Source organism: Puma concolor, chromosome A1, assembly GCF_028749965.1.
Source record: "Puma concolor isolate L17-30 chromosome A1, mPumCon1.1.hap2, whole genome shotgun sequence".
Classification (NCBI taxonomy): domain Eukaryota; kingdom Metazoa; phylum Chordata; class Mammalia; order Carnivora; family Felidae; genus Puma; species Puma concolor.
The window spans coordinates 112,181,881-112,209,592 of NC_141667.1; the positions used below are offsets into that span (position 1 = coordinate 112,181,881).

Consider the following 27,712-nt stretch of genomic DNA (forward strand, 5'->3'; position numbering starts at 1 on the left):
CTTGCTGTACTATAGGTAATTAAGGTAAATGATGTTACAAAGCATTTTCTTTCCCTCACAAATGTGTACTAATAGCAGTTTCTCATCATTGGATAAGCTATTTTCTGTTTTTATCGTATCTTATGAAATCTTTTTCCTGGCATTGAAGGTGTTATGTTAAATTAGTGAAGCAACATGTTAATGACCCAAGGATCTTTTAAATTTGTTTTGTCATATTTAGTTTCTAGCCTTTTTGCCAAAGATTGTATAAAATGCCTAAAAGCAGCACATTTTGAAGATTGATCTTTTACATGCCGGGTTTTTGGGTAATAATGATTTTTTAAAGTAATTAATTATCATATATCTTTTCAGTTTACAGAAAGTCCTTGGCCTGGATTCTTTGGAAGAAGTCTTAGATATTAAACTGGTCAACTCCAAGTTCATCATCCATAATGTATATAGTGTGAGCAAGCAGGGAGTTGTCATCCTTGATGACAAGTCAAGTAAGTGCATAAAAACCACTGTGGTCCCATTTGATCCACTATGCTGGCTGCACAGCTCCCTCAGCTTCTTTTTGACCATTCCTCAAACCCTCAATGAAGGTACCTCCTCAGTATGTATAGCCTTCTCTCACTTTCATGCCTTTTAAATGATTGTGTGCATAAAGGAGATGTCAAAGCCTCAGCACAGTCCATCCAGAGGCTAGTTCAATGTTAGTCACACTGGGCATTAAGTGGTTCTATATTATTCACAGAAAATCCCTGAAAAGTAGGTAAGTTTAAGACCTGAGTGCTTAAGTCAGTTAGAACTAGGTCTTGGAGATTAATTTTAGGCTTCAGGTGAGTTTGATTGATTTTAGGTTCTCCCCAGCCTTTTCATTATGGAGTCTCTGTGGTAGATTTTCCAGAATAGTCTTGGTTTATGTCGTTTTTTTTTGTTTTGTTTTTTTTAATTAATAAGGGTAGTTCTGTAAATGCTGAAGGTGCTTCAATTTTTTTTATACCTTTTATTCCAAGCCAGTTTGCAAATCAGGAAAAAAAGACATTAGGCAGCTGCCTATCCTCTTTTTTTGTTTGGAAAAATAAGGTCATGGTACCCATGGTGGGCCAGAATCCCCGAACTGATTTACTGATTTTAAAGCTTACTTCGCTTGGATCAGGGATGGACCAGAATTAGATGGGTTTTTTGAATAGTTCTTCCTTTACTTCCAACCCTTGGTCCTGGAAATAGCTGGAACTAGAATGACCTTTGGATGTGGGAAGATGGTATAGTACTTTTGGGTTTTTATAAATTATTATTAAATTTAGAGCTGGAGTCTCCTGGGCAACAAGATGGAACTCTACCAGAAGGAGCCTCAGCAGCTGTGAGAGGGGAAGAGGTTTTTCTAGGCCATGTTTCCTGACAGGAACAGAATGTGTCATTGAAACTTGAAACACTTCTTTCATATAGTCCCTGTATTGGGAATGAAGGACATTAAGGAAACAAACGAATTTGTGACCTTGTGAGTTGTCAGGTTAATATCAACATATAAAATTAACTTACATAGAATGATGGAGGTATTGCCTTTGAAATATATCTAAAATCCTTCCACATTCTTTGAGTGCAGCAAACATGAATACTTTTACCTACCAGTTAGATGACCAGTCATCTTTTGTCTTATCAAGTTCTTCAGAAAGAAGGGCCTCGGGTTCATTAGATCTAACACAGTTCAGCCAGTATCTTTGCAGTTTTTAGAAAGTGGAGAAGGGGAAGCATGAGTGATGGTCCATCTCATCAAAGGAGGAGAGAGACTCCAGAAAAAAGGCTCAGCTGGGACTTTTTGTAGCCGTGTTAACAATTATTATTTTAAGACTGTCCTAAAAGAGGTAGCCTATATTAGTATGTCAGTAGCACTTTCTTGCCCTGAAACATTTTGAAAATTGAAATGTGTAAAATGATGCTTATATTGGACATTGGACATACAGAATTCACCTTTTTTTTTTTTTTAAGCTGTTTGCTGAACTGAATTCACAAATACAATTGATAACTAATATTTTTGCTTTTTCTGTTTTTTCTTTTCCTTCTTTAATTCCTAGGATAACTGATCTGTTAGTTTGCTTCTTTGGAATAAACTGTCAGATGTATACTTTTCACCAAAGCTTCAAAAGGTGCATCTTATCCTTAGAGAAATTTGTAGGCATGATTTATAAAAGCATATTGGAACACTGCTGCAAAAGAAAAATTTCCATGTTTTTAAAACATTCGGCTATATTAATAGGTGATTTGTGGTTTGCGATTGGCAGATAGGTTTCATATTATTTGGGCAAGTTATATATTCTTAGGATACTATGTATGTATATAATTCTTTGAGTTATATGCAGTTGAGTAAAATACCTTCTTTTTATTTTCATTTCTCTGCAGAAGAACTTCCTCATTGGGTACTGTCAGCTATGAAGTGTCTGGCAAATTGTAAGTACTAATTATCCTCCAGTTTTATGAGATTAACAGAAATTAGTGCCCTGAATTAGAAAATATTTTTGCTCAATGGCCTGAACATTGATTTGACACCTGTGAGACTGGCAGTTAATTATTTTGGGACTTGTGTGCTTTTAGTGATGAATTTGTGACTCGGTGAAAGGGCTGAGTTATAGAACATTTTTAAAGGTATTTTGTGCTTCTTTTTTCTAGTGCATATAATCACACTACAGGTTTGCCCATACTACTACTTCTGACTGCTTCATCACAGTAAAGAAAAATTAGTAGTATTGAATATAATATTGTACAGATAGCTGCCTGTTGACTGTTTGCACATTTTTATTTCTAAAGCATGTATTTTATTCCTAAAACATATATCCCTAAATATGCCCTGTATTTACATCTCCATTTGCTCAGCAGCTCCTATCTACTATTGGCTTTTTATAGGGCACCAGTTGAAGTGGGAAAGAAATATTTTAGACTAGTCTGACTGATAAGCAGGCTGGTTTGGAAGGAGAAGAACTTGGCGTGCAGAGAAACAAGAAGGGATGTTTCAGTAATTGGATGTAAAACGAAGGGGCTTGGATCACAATGGTCCTTCTGAGGATTTTCATAGGCACCCACAGTCCATTTCACAGGCATGTGATATCCACGTCATCGGATGCTGTAGGCACTGTGAAAAATGTATTATAGTATCCCACTAACATTGCCATTTTTTTCTGGGGATTTTTTAGAAGGGTTAACCCAAAGAAGGGATTCTAATAGTTAATGGCTTAACCCAAACAAGTGATTTTAATGAGAAGAATTCTAGTTCTTTTGCTAATAGTGGTGACATTTGGTCTATGAGGCCTTTAAGCCTCACAGATGGCCTGAGAGAGGTACCTTTTGGGTAGAACTAGCATGTACAGAGACAGGTATAATAAAATTTTGAGTTAGTAGACTCTGAATGATTTATTTAATTGATGTTAGTTTTGTTTGATTATAGAATGAAATTAAGATAACCAGGCAGTTTACTATAGGTAATTCCAGTCATAATATGTGGACAATGATTATATACTATCATTCTGAATATGAATACCAGTTATTAGGTTGTATGAAGCCCAAGGTTCTCTGTGTTTAACTATTAAATTTTCATTGGTTTTGGTTAATATTTTGGGACGTCTGAGACGTAGAGTGGTTTTAGCTTGGGAGAGTGCTTTTTATTATTCCCACTCAACCATTTGTAAATTAAATTTAAATTATATCTTTGGACAGTGTTGGCAATGACGAGATAGAAGGTCTAAATGCAAAGTTAAATTACCCATTTCTAAATTCCTGGCAAACCAAACATTTGGTAATTGATGAACTGGGAAAGAATAGAAGAAGCCAGTATGACAAATCTAGGCTATAATATGTTGTATAATGTATATTAAGGTGGGATTATGATACAGATTTATCAGTGATCAAAACGTTGTGAAGAGTGTAACTTTTCCTGCAAGTAAGATGTATACATAAAGCCACAAAAACTTCTGCAGGAATATTATAATAATTGGAATTACTTATTAATGGAGAGGAAAGATGTAAAGAGCAACTTAATAATGTTCTCCGTGTGTGGTGGTGTTATATTATTAGGTGGAAATTCTTGAGAACAGGGACATGTCTCACATGTATCAAGTGCAGTGTTTTACAGATAGTTGGCATATCCATAAAAATGCTTATTTATGTTTCAAAGACAAAGTGACCAAAAGGCAAGAATATCCTTTTGAATAGTTTTGTGACATTATTAAATTTTCCAAATGCTCCTTGGCCCCTTGAGTTTACTTTGAGTCTATCAAAGTGATGACCTGTTACTTACCCTTCTTATCCTTATTGAGTCTAGATTCCCATTACAGTCATGTAATAGGGAACAGAAAGGATAGGCTGGCTGGTTTATGTGATATTTTGAAGGCTTCTTGTGTCCTTTTCTGTAAATTTCCTGCCTACCTCTTTCTCTCAGGCCCATTGGTAGACCATGTGCACATAGGCCTGCATACTTTCCTTGTCCAGCCTCATGGTTGGCCACAGGATGATGAACTGATACTAAGTATAAAACCAGGTTAACTGTGTCTTCTTTGTGCATGTACATTGCATTCAATAAAAAAAACAAAAAACAAAAAACAAAAACAGATACAGACAACTCTTTTCCAAGATCTGTCAGGAATAACATTTATAAAAGCTATTCTGAAGTTCAAGATGATTAAGAAACAGAAGATCTTAGAAATATGGCCTCCTCTCATGGGGCCTACTATGCATTTGCATTTGTATGGAAACTGTTTTTGTTTTGTTTTTGCATATTTTTAGCAAGAATGATGAAATGTTTGTTCAGGGATACAGCTGCTTACAATCAACCGCATACTTATCTTGGGAGGAAGTAATTCACGGCATTATGGATTACTGAGACATTAAACTAATTGTTTCAATCGATGAAGCTTGGAGTATTTCAAAGGAGGAAGCAGGCAAGAATGATGGTTATGTTGGCTGCTAGGTTAACATGGTACCACACAAGAGTCTCTCATAATTTTCATTATTTTAGTCAATCAAATTAAGTTATTTTATGACAAGTGTATACAGAATATTAAAAGGTGAGAGGGTTTTTAAGGAGACCAAGAAAAAGCCATTTTCACTTTGTCCCATTGGCCTTGGGATGTGAAGGCCCAGAATGTTTATCTGTTCTTTTTAGTTTGATCCTTTCTCTTTAGTTACAGTGGTGCTGGAGGAAGGCTTTCTTTTAGTTTTTACTGGCTTTATCTTTCACTCTCCTCTGAGGGTAGAGCTCTGTTTGGATCTAGTTGTTTAGTCTTGTATTCTGCTGGCCCAGAACTGGCCATTGCACTTGCACTGCTTCTCCCTTCCACGCTGTCAGAGCAATTGAGAAGACTGGCCAAACTCTCCCTCATGAGGCTACTTGCCATTTCCCCAAGGCATGGGCAGCTCTGGTTTGTCTCTCCACTTGGCAATGTCAATCTGTAGTCTGTGTGTGGATTCTTGGGGGCATTTACTGCTGTATCTGTAGAGGGCTAGGCATTTCTTCTTGTTCCTCTTTGGTCCCAGATACAACTGGATCTTTGCCTTGCTGTCTGCATGGGATATGGCTGGGACCACATTGTTCCAGGCTTCTCATTGGTACCCTAACTTTGGAATATGCTTTGCCTGATATCTTTTAAAGGTTGGTTGGGGATCACATAGAGTTTTACAATCAAAATGAATCACAGGACCCAGTGTAAAATCTTCTTTTTAGAATATCTTTATGAAAAAGAGTGTAAGTTTTTATTAGTCTGAAATAATTTAGTTAGAGGCAGACATCGATTAACTCAACTCTGATTCTAGGATTTCATAATACAGCAATGACAAAATACTAAAAAGCTTTGAAAATTGCTTTATAACTTGTCTATTACATATGTGAGATAATTATCACCTTGGTCAACTGTGTCAAGCCTAGGAAAACATCGAATATTTCAAACAAAATAATCATTGTCTACATTTAATAAAAATGCCTTTCAGAAGATGTAAAAGAAAGAGTGGGTTTCTCTTAAAATGCAAGTAAGCCATTGATTTTCCTCCTTGTTTTCTAATAGATTTCGATTTAGACATAAAGTATTCATGTAAGCAAATGTATAATGTCCTTTTAAATAACATCAATTTTCCCCATGAAAACCTTTGTGATCTTGAATATCTATACACACCATACATATGCACAGAGACTAATCCTCATAAGTGATCATCCCAGTAATGTTTCTTCTTTCTCTCTTTCTCTTTTTTTAACAGGGCCTAATTGTTCAGATTTGAAGCAGCCTATGTATTTAGGATTTGAAAAGGATGTCTTTAAAACTATAGCAGATTACTATGGTCACTTGAAAGAGCCTCTACTTACATTTCATCTTTTTGATGCCTTTGTCAGTGTATTAGGTAAGTTGGAATATAATGAACGTGTGTCTGTATTATTGATATGGAATCATTTCATTTTCCAGTGTCTTGAGATTTCCATTAGTCAAACCTCCATAGCGTTTCTAAAATAAAAATGGATGAGGTGCTTGCCTGGTTACAGTCCTGCTCTGTGAAGGAGGAAAAGAAAATGGTTAAGCTCTGTTAAGAAGCTGAAATCAAGGACCAATAGTTTTTACTTGATAAGAAAGAATAATATGCTATGTGTCACTTTTGTGCAAAACAGTACAACTTCTTTGGTAGAGAAGAATGTCAGTTTGATATTGACTGTTGGAGTAGATCTACTACTCTGGATGTGCCTTTATGAACAGTCATGTATGGGAGACAGATTTTCATTTAGAAATCTAATTTCTTTTCATAGAAGGAACAGGTTTCTGTAGGGCTATTTGTTATTTGTAACATGAAAAATAAATATAGTAACTTTATCATTTTCTGAAACTTGTTACTATTCTTCACATAGATCTGTATGCCAGAATTTATAGTGTCACAAAAGCAGGGTAGAGAGGAAAAAAAAATCAATGTTATTGCTGTAGGCCTTTGTGGTATTGTTCCTTTCTTCTTGCATATCAGATTTTCCTGTTGCTATTGTGATTGTTCAATAAATATTATTCTTTTATTGTTTGCTTTAATGACCGATCATTGTGTAGATATCATACTCTGTTATGTAAATTTATAGGAATTTGCATGCTCTTGTTCCTGAGTACTGGGGGGCTTAGCCCCCTGCCCTGCCCTGCCCTTTCTTCTGCTTTCCATCTTATTGGAAAGTATGGATGCTACCATAGAAAATACTCATAGTATGAGTAATTTACCTGATCTCATAGTACAGTACTTTAAATTTTAAGATTCTATAAGTTTTCTGATAAGAAGAAACAAAGTACAAAACTATAAATCATGCGCATAAGAGTGAGTTTGTTTTTAGAGGGATTAGTATTGGGAACAGATGAAAGGATTAAGCCTGTTACAGGTGTTTGAGACCACTGGGCTGTCTTGGTATTTTGTTTTCAACCAAAGAGGATCCAGTGCTTATGTCCTTTTGAACATCGTACCTAATGATGAATACTTGCTGTTGTTTAATATGCATTTGGACTCATTGAGTAGATTCTTTTAGCCACTCACTGCCATGTGCCACTGGTAAAATAAGAATTCTAAAGACTGGAATAAAAATTACTTAGGTTTTCTTTTCATTTTCCATTTTCATAATGTTATGTAGTAAAAATGATCTGGTTTGGAAACACAAGTACTTGGAACTTTTTTTGGAGAACAGATTCCAGTTTGAATCAGCTGTGTTTATGACATCACTGGTCTGTTCTACCACAATTGTTCATTTTGATCTCTGCTAGGAATTAAAGCTGATTATTTCCAAATTGATGTCAGAATCAGCCTCCTTCTAAAGTATCACTTATACAGGGGTTAGGGTGGAGAAGGATGGATAGATTGGAGAATTTTGGCAGTTAAGTATCAGGAAGAATAGACTAATGTGTGCAGATAGTCAAGATTTATTATCCTTCTCTGATCCAGTCCTTCTCAAGTGAACATGTTTGAGACACCTTGCATTGAAAACCATATATTTTAGATCCTTATGTAGTAAAAGGAGAAATATAAGGACGTATAGATTATCATAAATTTGATCATTTGATCAATGAAGATCATCTAGTATAGTAATCTTGTTAAGAGTCTGTGGGAAAAGGTGTTATATATAGATATGTGCAAAACAGATATATAGGTTGAATCTTGGTGTGGTTGACTCAATTCTTCAAACTTTTTGACTTACTTGGACTGCAGTAGGATGCTATTAGATTAGATAAGTAAGTAATAAAGTAGGTAATCAGCATACTTTGTGTAACAGCTAAAAATCCTATAGCATTTTCAGTGGAAATTGTTTTCAGTTTAATTAATGGGCTTTTTTGAGGCTGATTCCTTTGCTTCTAGCATGAAATAATGCTAGCTTGATGTAAAAGTTGTGACCTTGAGAGCTGTTAGTTATTGATAGATGAAAAAAAAAAACATCTAAGAGTTCTTAAAAAAAAAAAAAAAGAAAAAGTAAAAAGATTTTTTGGAGATATGAGAATTATTCTTTAATCACTAGAAAATGATTTAATTTGGGTCAGCAGTCTGACCAAACAACATAGCTGTATATAATAATAAATTTTCATTTCTAAAATGTCAGTTTGTTATTAAGATAGAATTTGGCTGACTCTTAAGTGGGGTGAATGAGATGGTATAGCATCCTTCACTCCATTCCATGTGTACCCTAAAATCCACTAAGCTGTGTAGCTTGCTGTAATTTGTCATATTGAGGAAAAATGGACACCCGTAGGAGGCACAAAAAGGCATAGCAGCAGGGGATGGTGTTTGGACAGTTGAGAGACTTGTGGGTTGTATAATGTTATAATCTTAGTTCCCAAACTGGTGATCTCTGGGCCAGATCTGAGTTATAAATACATCTGATTTGACCCTGTGTTTTGTTTTGTTTTGTTTTGTTTTGTTTTGTTAATGTGTATTTATTTTTGAGAGAGAGAGAGACAGAGACAGAGATGGAGACAGAGTATGGGCGGGGCGTGGGAGAGGGAGACACAGAATCAGAAGCAGGCTCCAGGCTCTGAGCCATCAGTGTGGTTGAACTCACGAACTGCGAGCTTGAGCTGAATCAGACGCTCAACCGACTAAGCCACCCTGGCACACCGACCCCTGTGTTTTAAAAAGAAAATGTAATTAATTGCCAAACTTTAAGAAACAGGAAGTCCAGGTAAGAATTTGTAAATTTGTGAAGAGAAAAAGTGGAAAATGTGGCTGCTCTGGGCTTGAATTTACATGGGCACCAACTGTTGCATCTGTGTGGCTAGTGCCGCCACTAGAAGGAGCAAGTGTTCCAGGGACACAAACTCCAATTTGCAGTGCTTCCCACTGCTTCTCAGACTCTCAAGCTAAGTTCACTTGACTCTTTGCTCATTTATCCCTTTTGTCTGCTCCTGCAGGCACTTGGGCTTTTGGCTCCTGGTTTATTTGCTCAGAGGCTGGAATACTGAGTAGCTCTTTCCTGCTCCCTACCTTCTAAAATGTCAAGTTTAGAAAATGCCATTGAAATTCACTAGATTGATTGTACACTGGATTATCAAACTAAATAGCTGAGATCTTCTATGTATTTTTTAAGCCAGAGACACCTATAAGGGTTAACTTTCCAATCTTTGATTCTTTTGTCTGATGACTTCTCAGATATCCTGTGGAGCTATATGCCATCATGGACTTATTACCTCTTGTTATGTTCTTCAGGTTATCTTAGGGTCTGTGTCCCATAGTTATTCTTAAGGGAAAACAATTCTTTTTTTCAGAGAGTGCCTAGTTGGTGTGCTTGACCAGACAGAGGGCTCTTGCCCATGTTAGTCCAAAGTTCTTGCTGGTGGTTCTCTTTGCTCTCAGAGCCCAGGGCTTATGGCTGGAGTTTTTGAAGATGTAGATGAGCCAAGGTAAGGATGTTGAATCACCTCCAAATAAAATGACTACTGTTAAGTCAATTGCTGAAATAAGGTGGGGTTAGCTGCTCCTTAAAGATAGCAATTTAGGGAAGTGCCTAGGTATTTCTTGGCTATAACAAAATATCTAAGCTGTTTGTAAATATACCAGTAATCACTAGGATAGCTGATAAAACTTCTGGGGGAAAAAACTTAAGACTTTTCTCATACCATTCATCAGGATAAATTCCAGCTGAATTAGAGAATTAAATGTAAAAAATGTACATCTAAAATATAGTTGATGTTGGGTGGGTGAAGGACTTTCTCAGCCTGAAAGCAAAAGAAGTCATAAAAGTGCTATAGCAGTTTGGGACTCTTCATGTAGGAAAGGGCATCATGCTGTGGTAGGTGAATCTGTGTCTACTTTTAAGCAATTCAAAGACGACTTGTTTGTGTTTCCTTAAAAGCCCCTAGAGAAATAGTCTCTCTTGATATGTCTTTCTTTAGGCAGGGAGTTCTGACCAATTGATGTGTAGTCTGAATTCTTTTACCTTAGTATAAACCTTATCCTTTTTATACCTCTTCTCTGTGAAAATGAAACTTTTTTTTTTTTTTTTTTCTTTCGTTGTTCGAAAATTTGAGTCTTCTTGAGTCTCTCCTTCTCTGGCTGAACAGACTCGATCCCACTGGCCTTTTGGGGAATGCTGGGCCCTTTCAAAAGTCTTCATATTTCACTATTTTTTTTTTTTTTAAGCTCCCATAAGGGATCGCTTATTGATAACACAGCATATATTAGTAGAAATGCCATTTCTACTTTACAGAAATAAAAATTTGTGTTTGTAATGATTTGAGAATGGAAATCTGATGTAACCACTGGAGAATGGGAAGGAGGGTGACAAAGGTAGTTGTCATACAAAGCACTGACAACTCTGAAGCCTGTCATGTGATCTTCATGGCTGAGGTGTCACCTAATCTCTAATCATAGAGAATATTATTTTAATTTTACTTATTTTTATCATAAGGAACACTTGGATTTTTTTGAGTATTCAATTATTTATTCACTCATCCTTCATCACTGGGGCTAAATAATGAAATGTTTCCCTGATTGAAAAAGTCTCAAAGATGAGTTATTTGGTGGATTATTATCTTTTCATTATTTTATTCTTTTTTTGTTTGTTCATTATTTTATTCTTATTTTACCAATGGAAACATCTCCAAACTCAAGAACTTGGTTTGTTCACTGAGGTGTACCCACTTAGATGACTCACTCTGCCTTTCTAGACCCTGGTTTTTTCATTGGTAAATGGCAATAATGGCTACTATACTTTTAGATATGAAAACATGAAATTTAAAGTAGTGGGTTACACTTATTTTCCTACTAAGTTTCATTTTTTTTTGTTTTGAAAAATACAAAAAAATGGCAAAATGTGTAAATTAAGATAGGATAATCATATGTTGCTAGCTAGCCATATCTTCTTTCAAATGATAGCAAGATTTTTTTAATGTGAAACTACTTGTGATACATCTTTATAATCCATGATTGGGATAAGCACTAGTATATCATTCTGAAATGCAAGAAACAAGTTACCTTTGGGGCTGCCAAAGGTACTTGTCATTTTCTTGCAAAGGAAGACTCAGTATTTTTATGGTGATGTTGAGGTTGAAGAAATGATGAAAGATGAAAAGTTACTCTTTTAGCTTTTGTTCAGCAAAGTGAAATTAATCCAAAGAATAAAGTAGTTAGTCTTTTAAACTCTTTGGTTATAAAATGAGGAGAGCCTACTAATATCCCTCAGGAGCTCTTAAAACCTAAAACACCCCCCAAGAAGCTCTTTAAAATCAGTAGTAGTTTATGATCTTGAAGAATCCAATAGTACTTGTTGAAGATGTGTTTTGAGTTCAACTGTATGCCATCATGTGTATTTTCAAACTAAATTCTCTTGCAGTCATTTCCCCCTGAGTTCTGTAGTGTGCTTTTGTCAGTAACATTTTATGAAAGAAAATAAACGTAATGGTCAGCAATGAGAAAGAAGTTAGGAAACAGAGAAATCAGATTAAACTGTTTTTGAGAATCTAAGTATTCTGCATGTGTTTGAACTGAGGAAAGCATTATGTCGCACTCCAACATTCAAAAGCAGAACTAAAAGTGAGTACTGCTTTGACATTTGGACAGATTGAAAAATAACATCCTTGGAACTGGTTGCCAAGAAGGACTGAAGTATTACAGGCGCTTCAAATCTCAGCTTTTCCCCATACGTCTTCCCTTTGATCATATTCATACCACTTCATAGATGACCCATGTGCTAAGGATTTCCACTCCTTACTTTCATCCTCGATCTGTCTCCTGAGCTCTGACCAGAATATCTCTCTGGCTCTGGCTGTGTATTCCTGGATGTTCGTTATACAAGAGCCTTGGTTCAAATTCAGGAGTCTCTGTAAGCCACTATTTCAGAAACTGTGTGTTGGATGTGAATTCTCTGTAGTAGAACAGTGTTAAAAAGACAGAATATACATAGTAGGTATATTTGTAGACTTTGTTTTAAATACCTATGTATATGGGTATATATTGTGACATAACATATATTTCTTAATTTTTGTTGTAGTAAAAAATTTTTGAAAAAAACCCCTACTTTAAATTTCATCTCCATTTACCTACATAGTAAGATGACTATGAGGATTTAATGAATGAGAAAATCTCTCAAAGTGTAATATTTCTCAGATATTACTAGTAATAGTAGTTAATGGTGAAAGATGCTTATGCTATATGTGGTTTGTCCTTTAAACTTCGATAAAAAAAATAACTTTTTACTTATGGATCATATATATATATTTAAGTTTATTTATTTTGAGAGAGAGAGGGTGGGGGAGAGGGAGAACACAAACACAGAAGAGGCAGAGAGGGAGAGAGAGAATCCCAAGAAGGCTCGGTGCTGTCAGCCCAGAGCCTTAAGGGGGGGGTTGAACCCATGAACTGTGAGATCATGACATGAGCCAAAATCAAGAATCGGCCACTTAACTACTGAGCCACCCAGGCAGCCCCTATGGATCATATTGTTTAGAGTTACATTCAATTTTTCCTTCTTTTTGTGGTGGAATTAGCATTTTAAAGTGGTTTGGAGGTTTCTTCAGGGTTACACTACATTGTAGTTTTACTTGATGAGAGAGAAATGAGGAGAAGAAATGGTTTTATGTGCTCTCTCTGGTATAAAGGAACTAGTTTCAGATTTCACTATGTTGAGAAATTCTCTTCTTTTTACCATCTACTTCTTGCCCCCAGTTGAAGAATGCAGAGTGATATTTTGACTTTCTGCGTATGAAATATTTGTGCATATTCTTTGAGCCAACATTTCTACTTATAGGAATTTATCCTTAGGAAATAATTGGCCACATGGACAAAGTCAGTAATATAGAATGGTATTGAGGCATGTCTGCCCAAGACCATGTAAGTAAGCTAATACCCCATTTTGCCACTAACTAGCTGTGTGATTTGGGCAAGTGACCTCATTTCTTTAAGTGTCACTGTCTTTACTGTAAGTGGGATTAATGATGGTTAAATACCTTATAGAGTTTTTGTAAAGATTAAATGAGATAATGTTTAGTGTTTAGAACACTATTAGGTACATTATAAAGTATGTTTAATGTTAACTCCATTAATGTTAACTATTTTCTTCTCCCATAAAAAAATTAGTTTTATTATTATATATATAATATATAATACATATATATAATATATATATTAGCTGCTCTTATTTTTTTATTTTGATTTTTAAAGACAGAAAAATAAGCTTCAAAACCACTATCACACTTTTAAAATTCCTTTCTGTAGTGGAAGATCTTGTACTTTAGTTCAAAAAGTATTTTGTGAAATTCATGTGCTTTTTTACATGTAGTAGACCTATCTACTCTCATCAAGATTAATGGCATGGAAGTGTTGCAAATTGCCACATTCTACAAATATTTTTACTTTTAATCTAGTCTTCTATTTTTCTCTGGCATGTATAGTGATGTGATAAACTGGGGCACAGTTAACTGTGGGACCATGTTTTTCCCCTTGTCTATAATATCTATATTTCTAATGCTAAGGGAATTCTAGGACTATGACTTTTTATGCTATTGCCTCTTGAAACTTTCCAAAATATTTAAAAAGAATAATTTATAAAGTATTCCCCTGCCAGTTTTCTAAACTTCCTACCAGTTAGTATTTTTGTGATTACAAGTTGTGGCTTTGATGTGGTTGAGCAATGCTATTAGTTTAAGTCTCCTTTATTCCCTAGGTTCAATTTCTTTTAAAATATAGATTTACTTAATGGCTACTAGAGCTTGAAGACTTTTTTTTTTCAGGTTCCTGAAGATTTTGGTGGTAGACTCCTTAATGATATAACACAATGATGATGGATGGCTGACAGATAAACTTTTTAAACCTACTCCAAAATTATTATTTTTTTTTCTTTAGGAAAAATAATAAAGGATATAGAGTATGGTATTAATTCAAGAGTGTAATCTTTTAATTAGCAATTAATAATTGCTGACCATCAATTTTAAAACTAAATTAAAACCAAGTAGAGTTTATTGGAAGCAGGTTGATGATTATGTGTTGATAATTATGTGTGTAAGGGAGGAAGAGCACATTGGTGTGAATCCCAGGTGTATTTTATGTTTATTTATTTTTGAGAGAGAGATGGGGGTGGGGGAGGGGCAGAGAGAGAGGGAGACACAGAATTGGAAGCAGGCTCCAGGCTCTGAGCTGTTAGCACAGAGCCCAACGTGGGCCTTGAACTCACAGACTATGAGATGATGACCTGAGCTGAAGTCGTATGCTCAATTGATGAGCCACCCAGGTGTCCCCCCGATGTATTCTTGGGGCAAGTCTTAACTACTTTGGCATAGCCTTTTTATAAAACAGTTTGGCATTTCTTTAAAAAAGGTTAAACATTGCCATATGAGTCAGCAGTTCCACTCTTAGGTATATACCAAACAGTTGATAACATATGTCACACAACCACTAAATGTTGATGGCAGCATTATTCATAACAACCAAAAAGTGGAAATAATGGAGATCTCCATGAAATGATGAATGAGGGAGGAGCCAAGATGGCAGAACAGCATGGAAGCTTTTTGTGTGTCTCGCATCCATGAAATACAGCCAGACCAACACTAAACCATCCTACACACCTAGAAAACTGATCTGAGGATTAACACAACAATCTGCACAACCTGAACCACCGAACTCAGCAGGTACATGGTGGGGAGAGGTAAACTTGGGGAGCGAGAAGCCACGAGAAGGGAGGTGCTTTTGTGGGTAGAGAGAGGACAGATACGGGGCGGGGGGATATGGGAAAAGCACCCCTCCCCAAAAGCAGCTGGAGAGAAAGTGGAAAATTGGAAACAGCCACAGGGACTAAACTGAAAAGGGAGAAAGGAGAAAGAAGAGGGTTTAAATTCCATTAAGACTGTAAACAAGGGGAGCGCAAAGACTGCAACTCCACAGCTTGATACCTGGTGGTCGCAGGATATATTCAGTGTGCTGAATCAGAAAAATATGCAGCCAAGAATTTTTTATCCAGCAAGGCTGTCTTTCAAAATATAAGGAGAGATAAAAAGTTTCCCAGACAAAAATTAAAGGAGTTTGTGACCACTAAACCAGCGCTGCAAGAAATTTTAAGAGGGACTTTTCTGAGGGGGGAAAAGACGAAAATATATATATACACACCAAAAGCAACAAAAGATTAGAAACGACCAGAGAACACCACCAACACTCCAACTCTACAAGCATCATAATGACAACACATTCATATCTTTCAGTACTCACTCTAAATGTCAATGGACTCAATACTCCAATCAAAAGACATAGGGTAACAGAATGGATAAGAAAACAATATCCATCTATATGCTGTTTACAAGAGACCCACTTTAGACCTAAAGATATCTTCAGATTGAAAATAAGGGGATGGAGAACCATCTATCATGCTAATGGCCGACGAAAGAAAGCCATGTTTATATCACTCAATCTAGACTTTAAAATAAAGATTGTAACAAGAGATGAAGAAGGGCAGTATATCATAATTAAGGGGTCTATCCACCAAGAAGACCTAACAATTGTAGACATTTATGCTCCAAATATGAGAGCACCCAAATATATAAATCAATTAATCACAAACATAAAGACACTCATTGATAATAATACCATTATAGTAGGGGACTTCAACACCCTCCTTCAGCAATGGACAGATCATCTAAACACAAAATCAACAAGGAAACAATGGCTTTGAATGACACACTGGTCCAGATGGACTTAACAGATATATTCAGAACATTTCATCCTAAAGTAGCAGAATATACATTTTTCTCCAGAATAGACCATATACTGGGACACAAATCAGCCCTAAGTAAGTACAAAAAGATCAAGATCATACCATGCATATTTTCAGACCATAATGCTATGAAACTCGAAATTAACCACAAGAAAAAATTTGCAAAGGTAACAAATACTTGGAGACTGAAGAACATCCTAGTAAAGAATGAATGGGCTAACCAAGCAGTTGAAGAGGAAATTAAAAAGTATATGGAAGTCAATGAAACTGATAACACCACAACCCCAAACCTCTGGGACGCAGCAAAGGCAGTCATAAGAGGAAAGTATATAGCAATCCAGGCCTTCCTAAAGAAGGAAGAAAGATCTCAGATACACAATCTAACCTTATGCCTTAAGGAGATGGGAAAAGAACAGCAAATAAAACCCCAAACCAGCAGAAGACAGGAAATAATAAAGATTAGAGCAGAAATTAATGCTATCAAAACCAAAAAAACAGATCAATGAAACTAGAGGCTTTTCTTTGAAAGAATTAACAAAATTGATAAACCACTAGCCAGTTTGATCAGAAGAAAAAGGAAAGGACCCAAATAAGTAAAATCAAGAATGAAAGAAGAGAGATCACAACCAACACAACAGAAATAAAAACAATAATAAGAGAATATTATGAGCAATTATATGCCAGTGGGTAATCTGGAAGAAATGGACAAATTCCTAGAAACATATACACTACCAAAACTGAAACAGGAAGAAATAGAAAATTTGAACAGACCCATAACCAGTAAGGAAATCGAATTAGTAATAAAAAATCTGCCAAAAAACAAGTGTCCAGGACTAAATGGCTTTCCAGGGGAATTCTACCAAACATTTAAGGAAGAGTTAACACCTATTCTCTTGAAACTGTTCCAAAAAATAGAAATGGAAGGAAAACTTCCAAACTCTTTCTATGAAGCCAGCATTATCTTGATTCCAAAACCAGACAGAGACCCCACTAAAAAGGAGAACTATAGACCAATTTCCCTGATGAACATGGATGCAAAAATCCTCAACAAGATATTAGCCAACCAGATCCAATAATACATTAAAAAAATTATCCACCATGACCAAGTGGGATTTATACCTGGGATGCAGGGCTGGTTCAATATCTGCAAAACAATTCACGGGATTCATCATATCAGTAAAAGAAAGGACAAGAACCATATGATCCTCTCAATAGATGCAGAGAAAGCATTTGACAAAACACAGCATCCTTTCTTGATAAAAACCCTCAAAGTAGGGATAGAAGGAGCATACCTTGAGATCATAAAAGCCATATGTGAAGGACCCAACGGCTATATCATCCTCAATGGTGACAAATTGAGAGCTTTCCCCTAAGGTCAGGAACAAGACAGGGATGTCCACTCTCACCACTGTTATTCAACATAGTATTGGAAGTCTTAGCCTCTGTAATCAGACAACACAAATCAAAGGCATCCAGATGGGACAGGAGGTGGTCAAACTTTCACTCTTTGCAGATGACATGGTACTCTATATGGAAAACCCAAAAGATTCCACCAAAAAACTGCTAGAACTGATTCATGAATTCAGCAAAGTTGCAGGATATAAAATCAACACACAGAAATCAGTTGCATTCCTATACACCAACAATGAAGCGACAGAGAAATCAAGGAATCGATCCCATTTACAGTTGCACCAAAAACCATAAAATACCTAGGAATAAATCTAACCAAAGAGGTAAAAAATCTGAAAATTATAGAAAGCTTATGAAAGAATTTGCAGACACAAAAAAATGAAAAAGATTCCATGCTCCTGGATAGGAAGAACAGATATTGTTAAAATGTCGATAATACCCAAAGCAATCTACATATTCAATGCAATCCCTATGAAAGTAACACCAGCAATCTTCACAGAGCTAGAACAAACAATCCTAAAATTTGTATGGGAGCAGAAAAGACCCCGAATAGCCAAAGCGATCTTGGAAAAGAAACCAAAGCAGAAGGCATCACAGTCCCAGACTTCAAGCTATACTACAAAGCTGTAATCATCAAGACAGTATGGTACTGGCATAAGAACAGACACTCAGATCAATAGAACAGAATAGAGAACCCAGAAATGGACCCACAAACGTATGGCCAATTAATCTTTGACAAAGCAGGAAAGAATATCCAATGGAATAAAGACAGTCTCTTCAGCAAGTGGTGCTGGGAAAACTGGACAGTGACATGCAGAAGAATGAACCTGGACCACTTTCTTATACCATACACAAAAACAAACTCAAAATGGATGAAAGACCTCAATGTAAGACAAGAAGCCATCAAATCCTCGAGGAGAAATCAGGCAAAAACCTCTTTGATCTTGGCCGCAGCAACTTCTTACTCAACTTACTCAACTTCTTGCCTCTTGTCTCTGGAGGCAAGGGAAACAAAAGCAAAAATGAACTACTGGGACCTCATCAAAATAAAAAACTTCTGCACGGTGAAGGAAACAATCAAGAAAACTAAAAGGCAACCGACAGAATGGGAGAAGATATTTGCAAACAACATATCAGATAAAGGGTTAGTATCCAAAATCTATAAAGAACTTATCAAGTTCAACACCCAGAAAACAAAGAATCCAGTGAAGAAATGGGCAAAAGGCATGAATAGACACTTCTCCAAGGTAGACATCCAGATGGTCAACTGACACATGAAAAAATGCTCAACATCACTCATCGTCAGGGAAATACAAATCAAAACCACAGTGAGATACCACCTCACACCTGTCAGCTTGGCTAACATTAACAACTCAGGCAGCAATAGATATTGGTGAGGATGTAGAAAAAGAGCATCTCTTTTGCATTGTTGGTGGGAATGCAAGCTGGTGCAGCCACTCTGAAAAACAGTATGGAGGTTCCTCAAAAAACTAAAAATAGAACTACCCTACGACCCAGCAATTGCACTACTAGGCATTTATCCACGGGATATAGGTGTGTTGTTTTGAAGGTGCAAACATGCACCCCCATGTTTATAGGAGCACTATCCACAATAGCCAAAGTATGGAAAGGGCCCAAATGTCCATCGATGGATGAATGGATAAAGAAGAGGTGGTATAGCTATACAATGGAGTATTACTTGGCAATCAAAAAGAATGAAATCTTGCCATTTTTAACTACGTGGATGGAACTGGAGGGTATTATGCTAAGTGAAATTAGTCAGTCAGAGAAAGACAAAAATCATATGACTTCACTCATATGAGGACTTTAAGAGACAAGACGAATTAACATAAGGGAAGGGAAACAAAAATAATATAAAAACAGGGAAGGGGCCAAAACAGAAGAGACTCATAAATATGGAGAACAAACTGAGGTTTGGTGGAGGGGTTGTAGAAAAGGAGATGGGCTAAATGGGTAAGGGCATTAAGGAATCTACTCCTGAAATCATTGTTTTACTGTATGCTAACCAATTTGGATGTAAATTTTAAAAAAATAAAAAATGAAATTAAAAAACAAACTAAAAAAAATGAATGAAAATATTTAATATATCCACACGATAGAATATTATGCAGCCATGAAAAGGAATGAAGTATTGTTACATGCTATAACATGGTTGAACCTTGAAACATTATTCTAAGTGAAAGAAACCAGACACAAAACACCTTATTTTGTATGATTCCATTTATATGAAATGTTCAAAACAGGCAAATCTGGGGCTGTGATTAGTGCTTTCTACGAGGTGAGGGGAGGAGAGAATGGGGAGTGAGTGTTAATTGGTATGAGGGTTTCTTTTTTGAGTGACAGAATTATTCTGGAATTAGATAGTGGTGATGGACCTAACTTAATAAATATACTAAAAACTGCTGAATTGTACATTTAAAGATAATTTCATAACAAAAAAACAGAGAAAAAGAACCAAATTTGACTTTAGGACTTAAAAAAGCACAATATTATAAGTGGAAATTTCATTGAATGGGTTTAGGAACAGATTAGACATTGCAGAAGAAAAGATCAGTGAACTTGAATATACAGTAATAAAAGCTAGCCTAAAGAAAGCACAGAGGGAACAGGGTCTAGAAACAAAACAAACAACATGCGTCAAACACAGCCCTAGTGACATATAGAGCAATATGAAGTAGTCTAATATACTTGTAATTGGAATCCCTGAAGGAGGTCCTTAAAAACTAGCTCATGTATTATATATTTTTTAAACCACATCCCTATCATTCTTGGAACACTTTCTTATTTTCTGGCAGGAAAGGTCCTTATTTTTTCTTTCTCAGGCATTTCTTCAAGGATTCTTGCTTCTTGTGAGTAGAGAATGATATGTAGAAGCCAAGATTTAGTAGTTGTTGTGTTCATTTGTATTGGAAATATTGTCTGTAGAAAAAATAATTCTCCAGTGACATGAAATGAGTGACCCTGAAATCTGATTTCCAAACTTTCACTTTAAGTACTATTTGGGAGGAGGATAGTGGTTAAATTGTCAGTGTGGAGAGTAATATAAGAGACATCTATGTGCCCATCACCCTAATTTAACACATATACTGTGCAGTGATACAAAACATCCATGTCTTTCTCTATATCTAGAAGCTGAACTACTGGGCTGTTTGCTATTTACATCTTACTAGTTGAAGCAAATTGCTTTCCAGAGTCACAGCAACTTACACATATATTAGAAATATATTTCTGTTGGACCATTTTTTTTTTTTTTTTTACCAATACTTGGTTTCATCAGGCATTAAATTTTTTTAATTGGGAAAAATTTAATTACTAAGCATCAAATGCACTTTACATCAATAACTGCAGTACTGAAATTGTGACATTTTAAGTATTTTTCTCAAAAAAGTGTTGATTTCCACCCCCCCCACCCCCAGGAAACTTGGAGATTCAACTATATACATTAACATGGCCAGTCTGTGTCATTATGGTTTATTTAACGCTAATCTCAACAGGTGTTCATATTTCCATCTACAATAAAGTAGATTGTGAACTTCTTATATTGAATTTTAGCAAAACTCCATGAGATAATTTAAAGGAATATCAAATTTTTGAAGGGCAAACTCCTAAAACTCTACATTGGGATTGCATTTTTGCTTCAAGCTCATCTAACTGGAGAATACAGGCAATTTTTCTTTCTTAATCCCTTGGAGAACTATTTCTGCAATAAGTCTTGTGTCTTCTTAACTATGACTGGGTGGTTTTGAGAAAGGTTATCAGCTCTGTGGTTAGTTTCCCACAGTTGTTAAAATTCTGTCAAAAGCATTTTAATAGTTTACAAGAAAAAACACTTGTTTTTTCAAAGGCCACAGGAACAGGAAAGAAATAGCACTTCTTATTTGTATAAGCACAAACATTTTAAGCTACTCATGCTGCAGGTAAATCCAAGATAGTATTCAGAAGTTCTATAAAAATGAACGAAAGATAATCTTTACTTCTACTGCGCCAAAAACCAAAATTTAGATCTGCATGAGAGATGCCCTGTAGCAGTTCACTGGTCTAGTTTAAGAGTTCAGAGTCCTTTTTGGCCCAGTGATGTCCACATGCCAGATAAATTCAGTTCATTAAATGGAAATTAGGGCAAAGACTCCGTTCAACAAAGCACAGGGATATGCTACTAGAAGTGGCTGTTCTTCCATGGCTAATGCAGAATTAAAAATTTTGGAAGGGGAAAAACTGCACCATCCAATAATTCCAGCAGTGAGAATGACTCTTGCCATTCCTTGCAGAGCTGGAAAGTAGGATCATGGGAAGAAGACAGTATCCACGGACGCTTGCCACACAACCAAATGAAACACCTGTCATACTCAGTTTAGTAGACAAAAACATTCCTAGACATCCAAGTGCACTTATGCCACATACATAGCCAAACTGGATTTTGCCAGCCAGTAACAATGTGGCTCCAAAGGCAAGGCAAAAAACCATTGGTTGTGCCAAATCAGTCACATTCATGATGCTGCCATCTGCCACTTGTAATGGATGTAACACTGTTCATGTTTTTTGCCAGATGTGGTCACAATTGATACCTGATTCTTCTAATAAAGGTGGCTTATCCTCAAAGTGTTTTCCATAGACAAGCTAATGTGTTAGAGTGTATGCCTGAGTTGGCTGGAAAATTGGCCCAGTATGTGGCTGTTATGGCTGCCTCATGTCTAGAGGGACAAATTGGCCTTGCTGTGAGTAGTCATAGCCAGCAAACTGTTTGCTATAGGGTTCTCTACTTCCTCCATAGTCATAGGATTGCTGTGATTGGTCATCAATGCTGTAACTTGTCTGGTAGAAATCTGTGTTTGTTATCAAAGCCTGTCATTGCACATGATCAAACGTGGCAGCAGTGTCAGCAACCCCCCAAAACCCCCAAACGTGGCTTAAGATCCCCAACTGGCCCTGTTGCTACATGTTACAAGGCCAAACAATTGCTGGGGCTTTTTAATTTTTGCAGTCTGATATGTGTGAAAAGGAATCTTGTTGTTGTTTATTGGTCATATGGATTTCTTCTTGGGTGAAATACTTTTTCTGTCTTTTTTTTTTTTTTTTCAACGTTTATTTATTTTTGGGACAGAGAGAGACAGAGCATGAACGGGGGAGGGGCAGAGAGAGAGGGAGACACAGAATCGGAAACAGGCTCCAGGCTCTGAGCCATCAGCCCAGAGCCCGACGCGGGGCTCGAACTCACGGACCGCGAGATCGTGACCTGGCTGAAGTCGGACGCTTAACAGACTGCGCCACCCAGGCGCCCCTACTTTTTCTGTCTTTTACCCATTTTTTTCTCTTGGTTTCTTCCTTCCTTCCTTTCTTTCTTTCTTTTCTTTCTTTCTTTCTTTCTTTCTTTCTTTCTTTCTTTCTTTCTTTCTTTCTTTCTTTCTTTCTTTCTTCATTCTAAAAATATATTCTAGGTACTAATTCTTCATACCTTGTGTCTTGCAAATATATTTTATAGTCTGTGGCTTCTCTTTTGGTTTTAATCAAAAGGTAAAAAAAAAACCTTTTATGTTCTATTTTGGTCAAATTAATTTACTTGTGTATCTTAAGAAATCTTTTACAAAGAGATTCTGTACTTTTAAGATTTTTAAGTTTTGCATTTCTCATGTTTAGGGCTCTAATTTCTCTTGATTTGTTTAATTTATTTAAATGAATAAATAATGTATTTTAACTTTATAAAGTTGACTTTATTAAGGTATAATTAACATACATAATATACAATTAATATGCACTCATTTTAAGTACAGTTCAGTGAGTTTTGATGAGTTTATACTAGTGTAATTAGCATTAAATTAACAGGTCATTTCCATTAGTTCTGAAGGTTCTCTTGTGCTCTCTTTTAGTCCCCAACGCCACCCCTGGCACCAGACAACCAGAAATAGAAGCTTTTTATCCGATAGATTAGGTTTTCTTTTTAAGCGTTTCATACAAGTGGAATTATACACTGTGTACTTTGTATCTGGCTTGTTTTGCTGAGTATTCTAGTGCATGGATATACTACAAACCATAATTGGTTTATCCATTTACTTGTTGCAGAACAGGTGGATTGTATCCATTCTTGGGCCATTATGAATAAAGCTGTATGAACATGTATCTTAACTCCTTTTGAGTAAATAGTTAGGGGTGGAATTGCTGAGTCATATGATAAATGTATATTTACTTTCATTATGAAACTGACAAGGTATTTTCCAGAATTGTTGTGCCATTTTACATCCCCATCAATGATGTGTAAGAGTTTTGGTAGTTCTACATCCTTGTCAACATTTGATACTGTCAGTCTTTTGTTTTAGCTCACTTAGTAGGTGGGTAGTGCTATATCTGTGGTTTTTAGCTATATGTTTCTAATGACTAGTTATATTGAGCATGTTTTCATTTGCCCAATGGCTTTTCTGTTATCTTTTGTGAAGTGTCTATTGAAATATTCTGCTTTTTATTGGCTTGTTTGTTCTCTTATTGAGTTGTAAGAGGTGTTTGCATATTCTGCCTATAAGTCCTTTCTTTGATTATGTATTGTAAATATTTTCTCCCAAATTGTGGTCTTTTGTTTCTTTTCCTTAACAATGTCTTTGAAAAAGCAGAAGCTTTTAGTTTTGATGAAGTCTATTTTATCATTTTCTTTTATGGTTCATGCTTTTTGTCTCAAGAAACCTTTGCTTACCTTTAAATATCATATTTCTTCACATATAATGTTATCATGTTACCGTATCCTTTTTTTTCTCTTTTCTATCCTTTCTGATATTATCATCATCCATTTTGTGTGATATATTCTTTTATAACATTTGTAATAAGCCCTACTGTATGTTATTTTTTCTTTGGGCAGGTAATTTTCTTTTAAAGAAATTAAGGAACACAAAGCAATCTTTTATTCACATATTATTCTTTTCATTTATTCACATATTAATCTTTTCTGGGAATCTTCATTCCTTTATGCAGATCCATCTGGTATCATTACCATCTGGTATCATTTTCCTTCTGCTGGAATAATGTCCTGTGACATGTTTATGGTATAGGTCTCTTGGCTGTAGATTTTTAGGGGGAGATCGGGGTTCTGAAACGTCTTTCTTCAGACTTAATTCTGGAAAGTATTTTCAATGGATATAGAATTCTAAGATAATTTTCTTTATTTAGCACTTTGAAGGTGTCTTCTGGCTTGAGTAGTTTCTGAAGAAAAGTCTATGGTCATTACTTATTTTTGTTCTTCTGTTTGTAATGTGCCTTTTTTCCCTCTGACTGTTTTTGAGATTTTCTTTATCACTGATTTTGGGAATTTAATTATAATGTGCTTTTAAGAGTTTTTTTGTGTTTTTTGCCCTTTGATTCATTGAATTTCTTTATTCTGTTGATTTATCGATTTCACCAAATTTGGAACATTTTTAGCAATTATTTCTTCAAATATTTTTTTCTGTGACTCCTACTTTTCTAATGACACAGAGCTTAGGTCATCTGATGCTTTCCCACAGTTTGCTGCAGCTCTGTTTATTTTTTTCCCTACTTTTTTGCCTACTTTGCTTCTATTTTGGCTGATTCATTTACTGTGAATTTAAGTTTTCTTTTTTCTTTTTTTGAAGTGTTAATCTGCTATGGTTCTCACCTAGTGAGTGTTTCTTTTGAGGATGAGGATTTTTCATATCTAGAAGTTCCATTTGGTTTTTCTTTATATCTTCCATTTTCTCCTTCCTGTATTTATATATTTTCTAATAATATGAGAACATAGAATATCTTTTGTAACATACTTTTCTCTAAGTTCTTTATCTGTGGCTATTTTATGATTTTCTACTAATTTTTTCTCCTGCCATGGGTCATACTTTTTTGCTTCTTGGTATGTCTCATGATTTTGTTTGAACAAAATGTTTTTCCTTGTTGAGTATCTGAATTTTGTTATCTTCCTTTGAAGAGGGTAAGCTTTGTTCTCTTAGGCAGTTAATTTAATTGAATTTCTTTTTGATTCATTTGTGTCTTATTTTTAAATCTGTTTTTAAGGCCAGATTAGATTAACCTTTACTGAAGTGAAGTTTGGTCCTACTATTGAAGCATAATCCTGCTGGGCTTTCTGTGGAATGCCTTCAGTGATCAGCAGGGCTCTCTTCTATGTGAGCTCTGGGAACTGTTCAGCTCAAAGCTCACTGGTTGTTTTTTGTATGACCTCCTAGAGTTTTGCCTTAATCATGTATATGCATTTCAGTGTTCATCAGAGTCTCAGGGGATTTCTATGCAGGTTTATGGAACCCTTCTTCTGTTTAGTTCCCTGCAGTTGGAACTCTGCTTTGCAATGTCCAGCTGACTCAGCCTCCACAAACTCCAGTCTGTCTCTTCCGTCTGCTTGAGCTCTCTGTCTCTGATACATGTTTTAGAATGTGCCTCTAGGGGGGCGCCTGGGTGGCGCAGTCGGTTAAGCGTCCGACTTCAGCCAGGTCACGATCTCGCGGTCCGTGAGTTCGAGCCCCGCGTCAGGCTCTGGGCTGATGGCTCAGAGCCTGGAGCCTGTTTCCGATTCTGTGTCTCCCTCTCTCTCTGCCCCTCCCCTGTTCATGCTCTGTTTCTCTGTGTCCCAAAAATAAATAAACGTTGGAAAAAAAAAAAAATTAAAAAAAAAAAAAAAAGAATGTGCCTCTAGGCATAATGTGGGGAAATTGTAGAGCTTGTTTGTTTTGTTCTCTTTTCTCAGGAATTATGGTACTGTTTCGCTATCCCATGTATAGAAATTGTTATTGCATAAAATTTGTCCAATTTTCTAGCTGTTTGTGGAGGGAGGGTTAGTCTGGGCCTTGCTGTTCTATCTTGGTTGGAGTCAGAATTTTCTGTATTTTTAATAATTTAATTTTAATGATTTAATTTTTTTCCTGACATGGTTATTAGGCTATTCCAAACACCTTTTTTGAACAGACCATTCTTTCCTTGCTGATTGGTGATGACATTTCTGTGATATATCAGGTTCCCAAGCATACTTGGGCCTGTTTCTAGACTTCCAAATTTGTCGTGTTGGTCTTTTATGTTTTCTCATGGTAGCATCATACTGTTTAATTAACTATAGCTTTGTAGCAAGTCTTGCTTTCATGTCAGGTGAGTCCCTACTCCTAATTCTTGACACTTATGGACATGAGATAATTTCTTTTGTGTTTTTCTCAGTGAACTTTTTATCTATTTGAATTATTTGATTGGAGTAAGCAACCAAAGCAGGTCAGCTGTTGTAGTTCATCCTTGAAATCTTGTGTTCAGCCACACAGTTGCTATATCAGTTAGCAAATTAAACGCTGTTGAAAGGTAAGCCTTTTGCCTAAAGAACAACTTTCACCTAAGTTTTAAGACTGTAGCGTTGTACATTATACATTAGTAGTTAATTGTAACAAAGACTTCTATAATCTTTAGGTTAACAAGGGGCCAACTACCAAATATTGTGATAGTTCTGTCATTGATGGCAACACAGGCATCCACATTCTTTCAGCTAAAAAGTCAAGAAAAATTTAAGGGTTGTTATAGATCCTTCTAACATCAGTAAGTCAGACATAGCTGTTTTTACCTAATAATAATGTGGGCATGAGATTGTTCCAGTGACCCAAAAAGTCATAACTGTGAGTCTTTCTGAATTACGCATGGTCAAGTTGACATAACCATTGCATGAGATGATGTTTACATATGTTTATATTTTTTTCCATCCTCTGTCATAGGGTTATGCAACTGCTGAGGCATATAGGCTTGAGGAAGGCATTCTTAGATGATTTGTTACTCAGTAATACAGTTCTGCTGGGGCATCGTGGGACTTTATTTATTCTCTCATCACAGAGATCCAGAGCCAAATTCATGTCTGTGTACTAGTGCACAGTACATTTCTTAACTGACTTTTTAAGAAAATCTAGCCAAAGTTGCATCTGATTTGCATCCTATTTTCCACCCTGGTATTAGTCTTAATGCTTTAATTTAGTAGTAGTAATTGTAGTAGTAGCAGCAGCAGCACCTATCATCAATGCTATTAAAAGTTTCAATTCACGTAGGCTTTCTTTTATAGCCTATGGGCCCTCAGTTCAGTACAATGATTCGGTTTTATGGCCGTCCACCACAATTTACTGCTGGGTTAATTGGGATTCATGGAGGTTAAGTGACTTGTCCAAG

At 36.0% G+C, this 27,712-nt stretch overlaps 1 protein-coding gene and 1 pseudogene across 3 annotated transcripts in view; one reads left to right on the top strand and one right to left on the bottom strand.

The window, feature by feature from the left end:
* DEPDC1B (DEP domain containing 1B) overlaps window positions 1-27,712 on the top strand; it is an 85,957-nt gene that overhangs the window by 41,904 nt on the left and 16,341 nt on the right. For all 3 annotated transcript variants that reach the window (XM_025923740.2, XM_086700320.1, XM_086700329.1), the window contains 3 exons: window positions 352-482; window positions 2,380-2,427; window positions 6,217-6,357. In XM_025923740.2, the coding sequence (XP_025779525.1) occupies window positions 352-482; window positions 2,380-2,427; window positions 6,217-6,357 (320 nt within the window). The remainder of the gene's footprint in view (window positions 1-351; window positions 483-2,379; window positions 2,428-6,216; window positions 6,358-27,712) is intronic.
* LOC112860412 (protein YIPF5 pseudogene) lies at window positions 21,688-22,433 on the bottom strand (annotated as a pseudogene).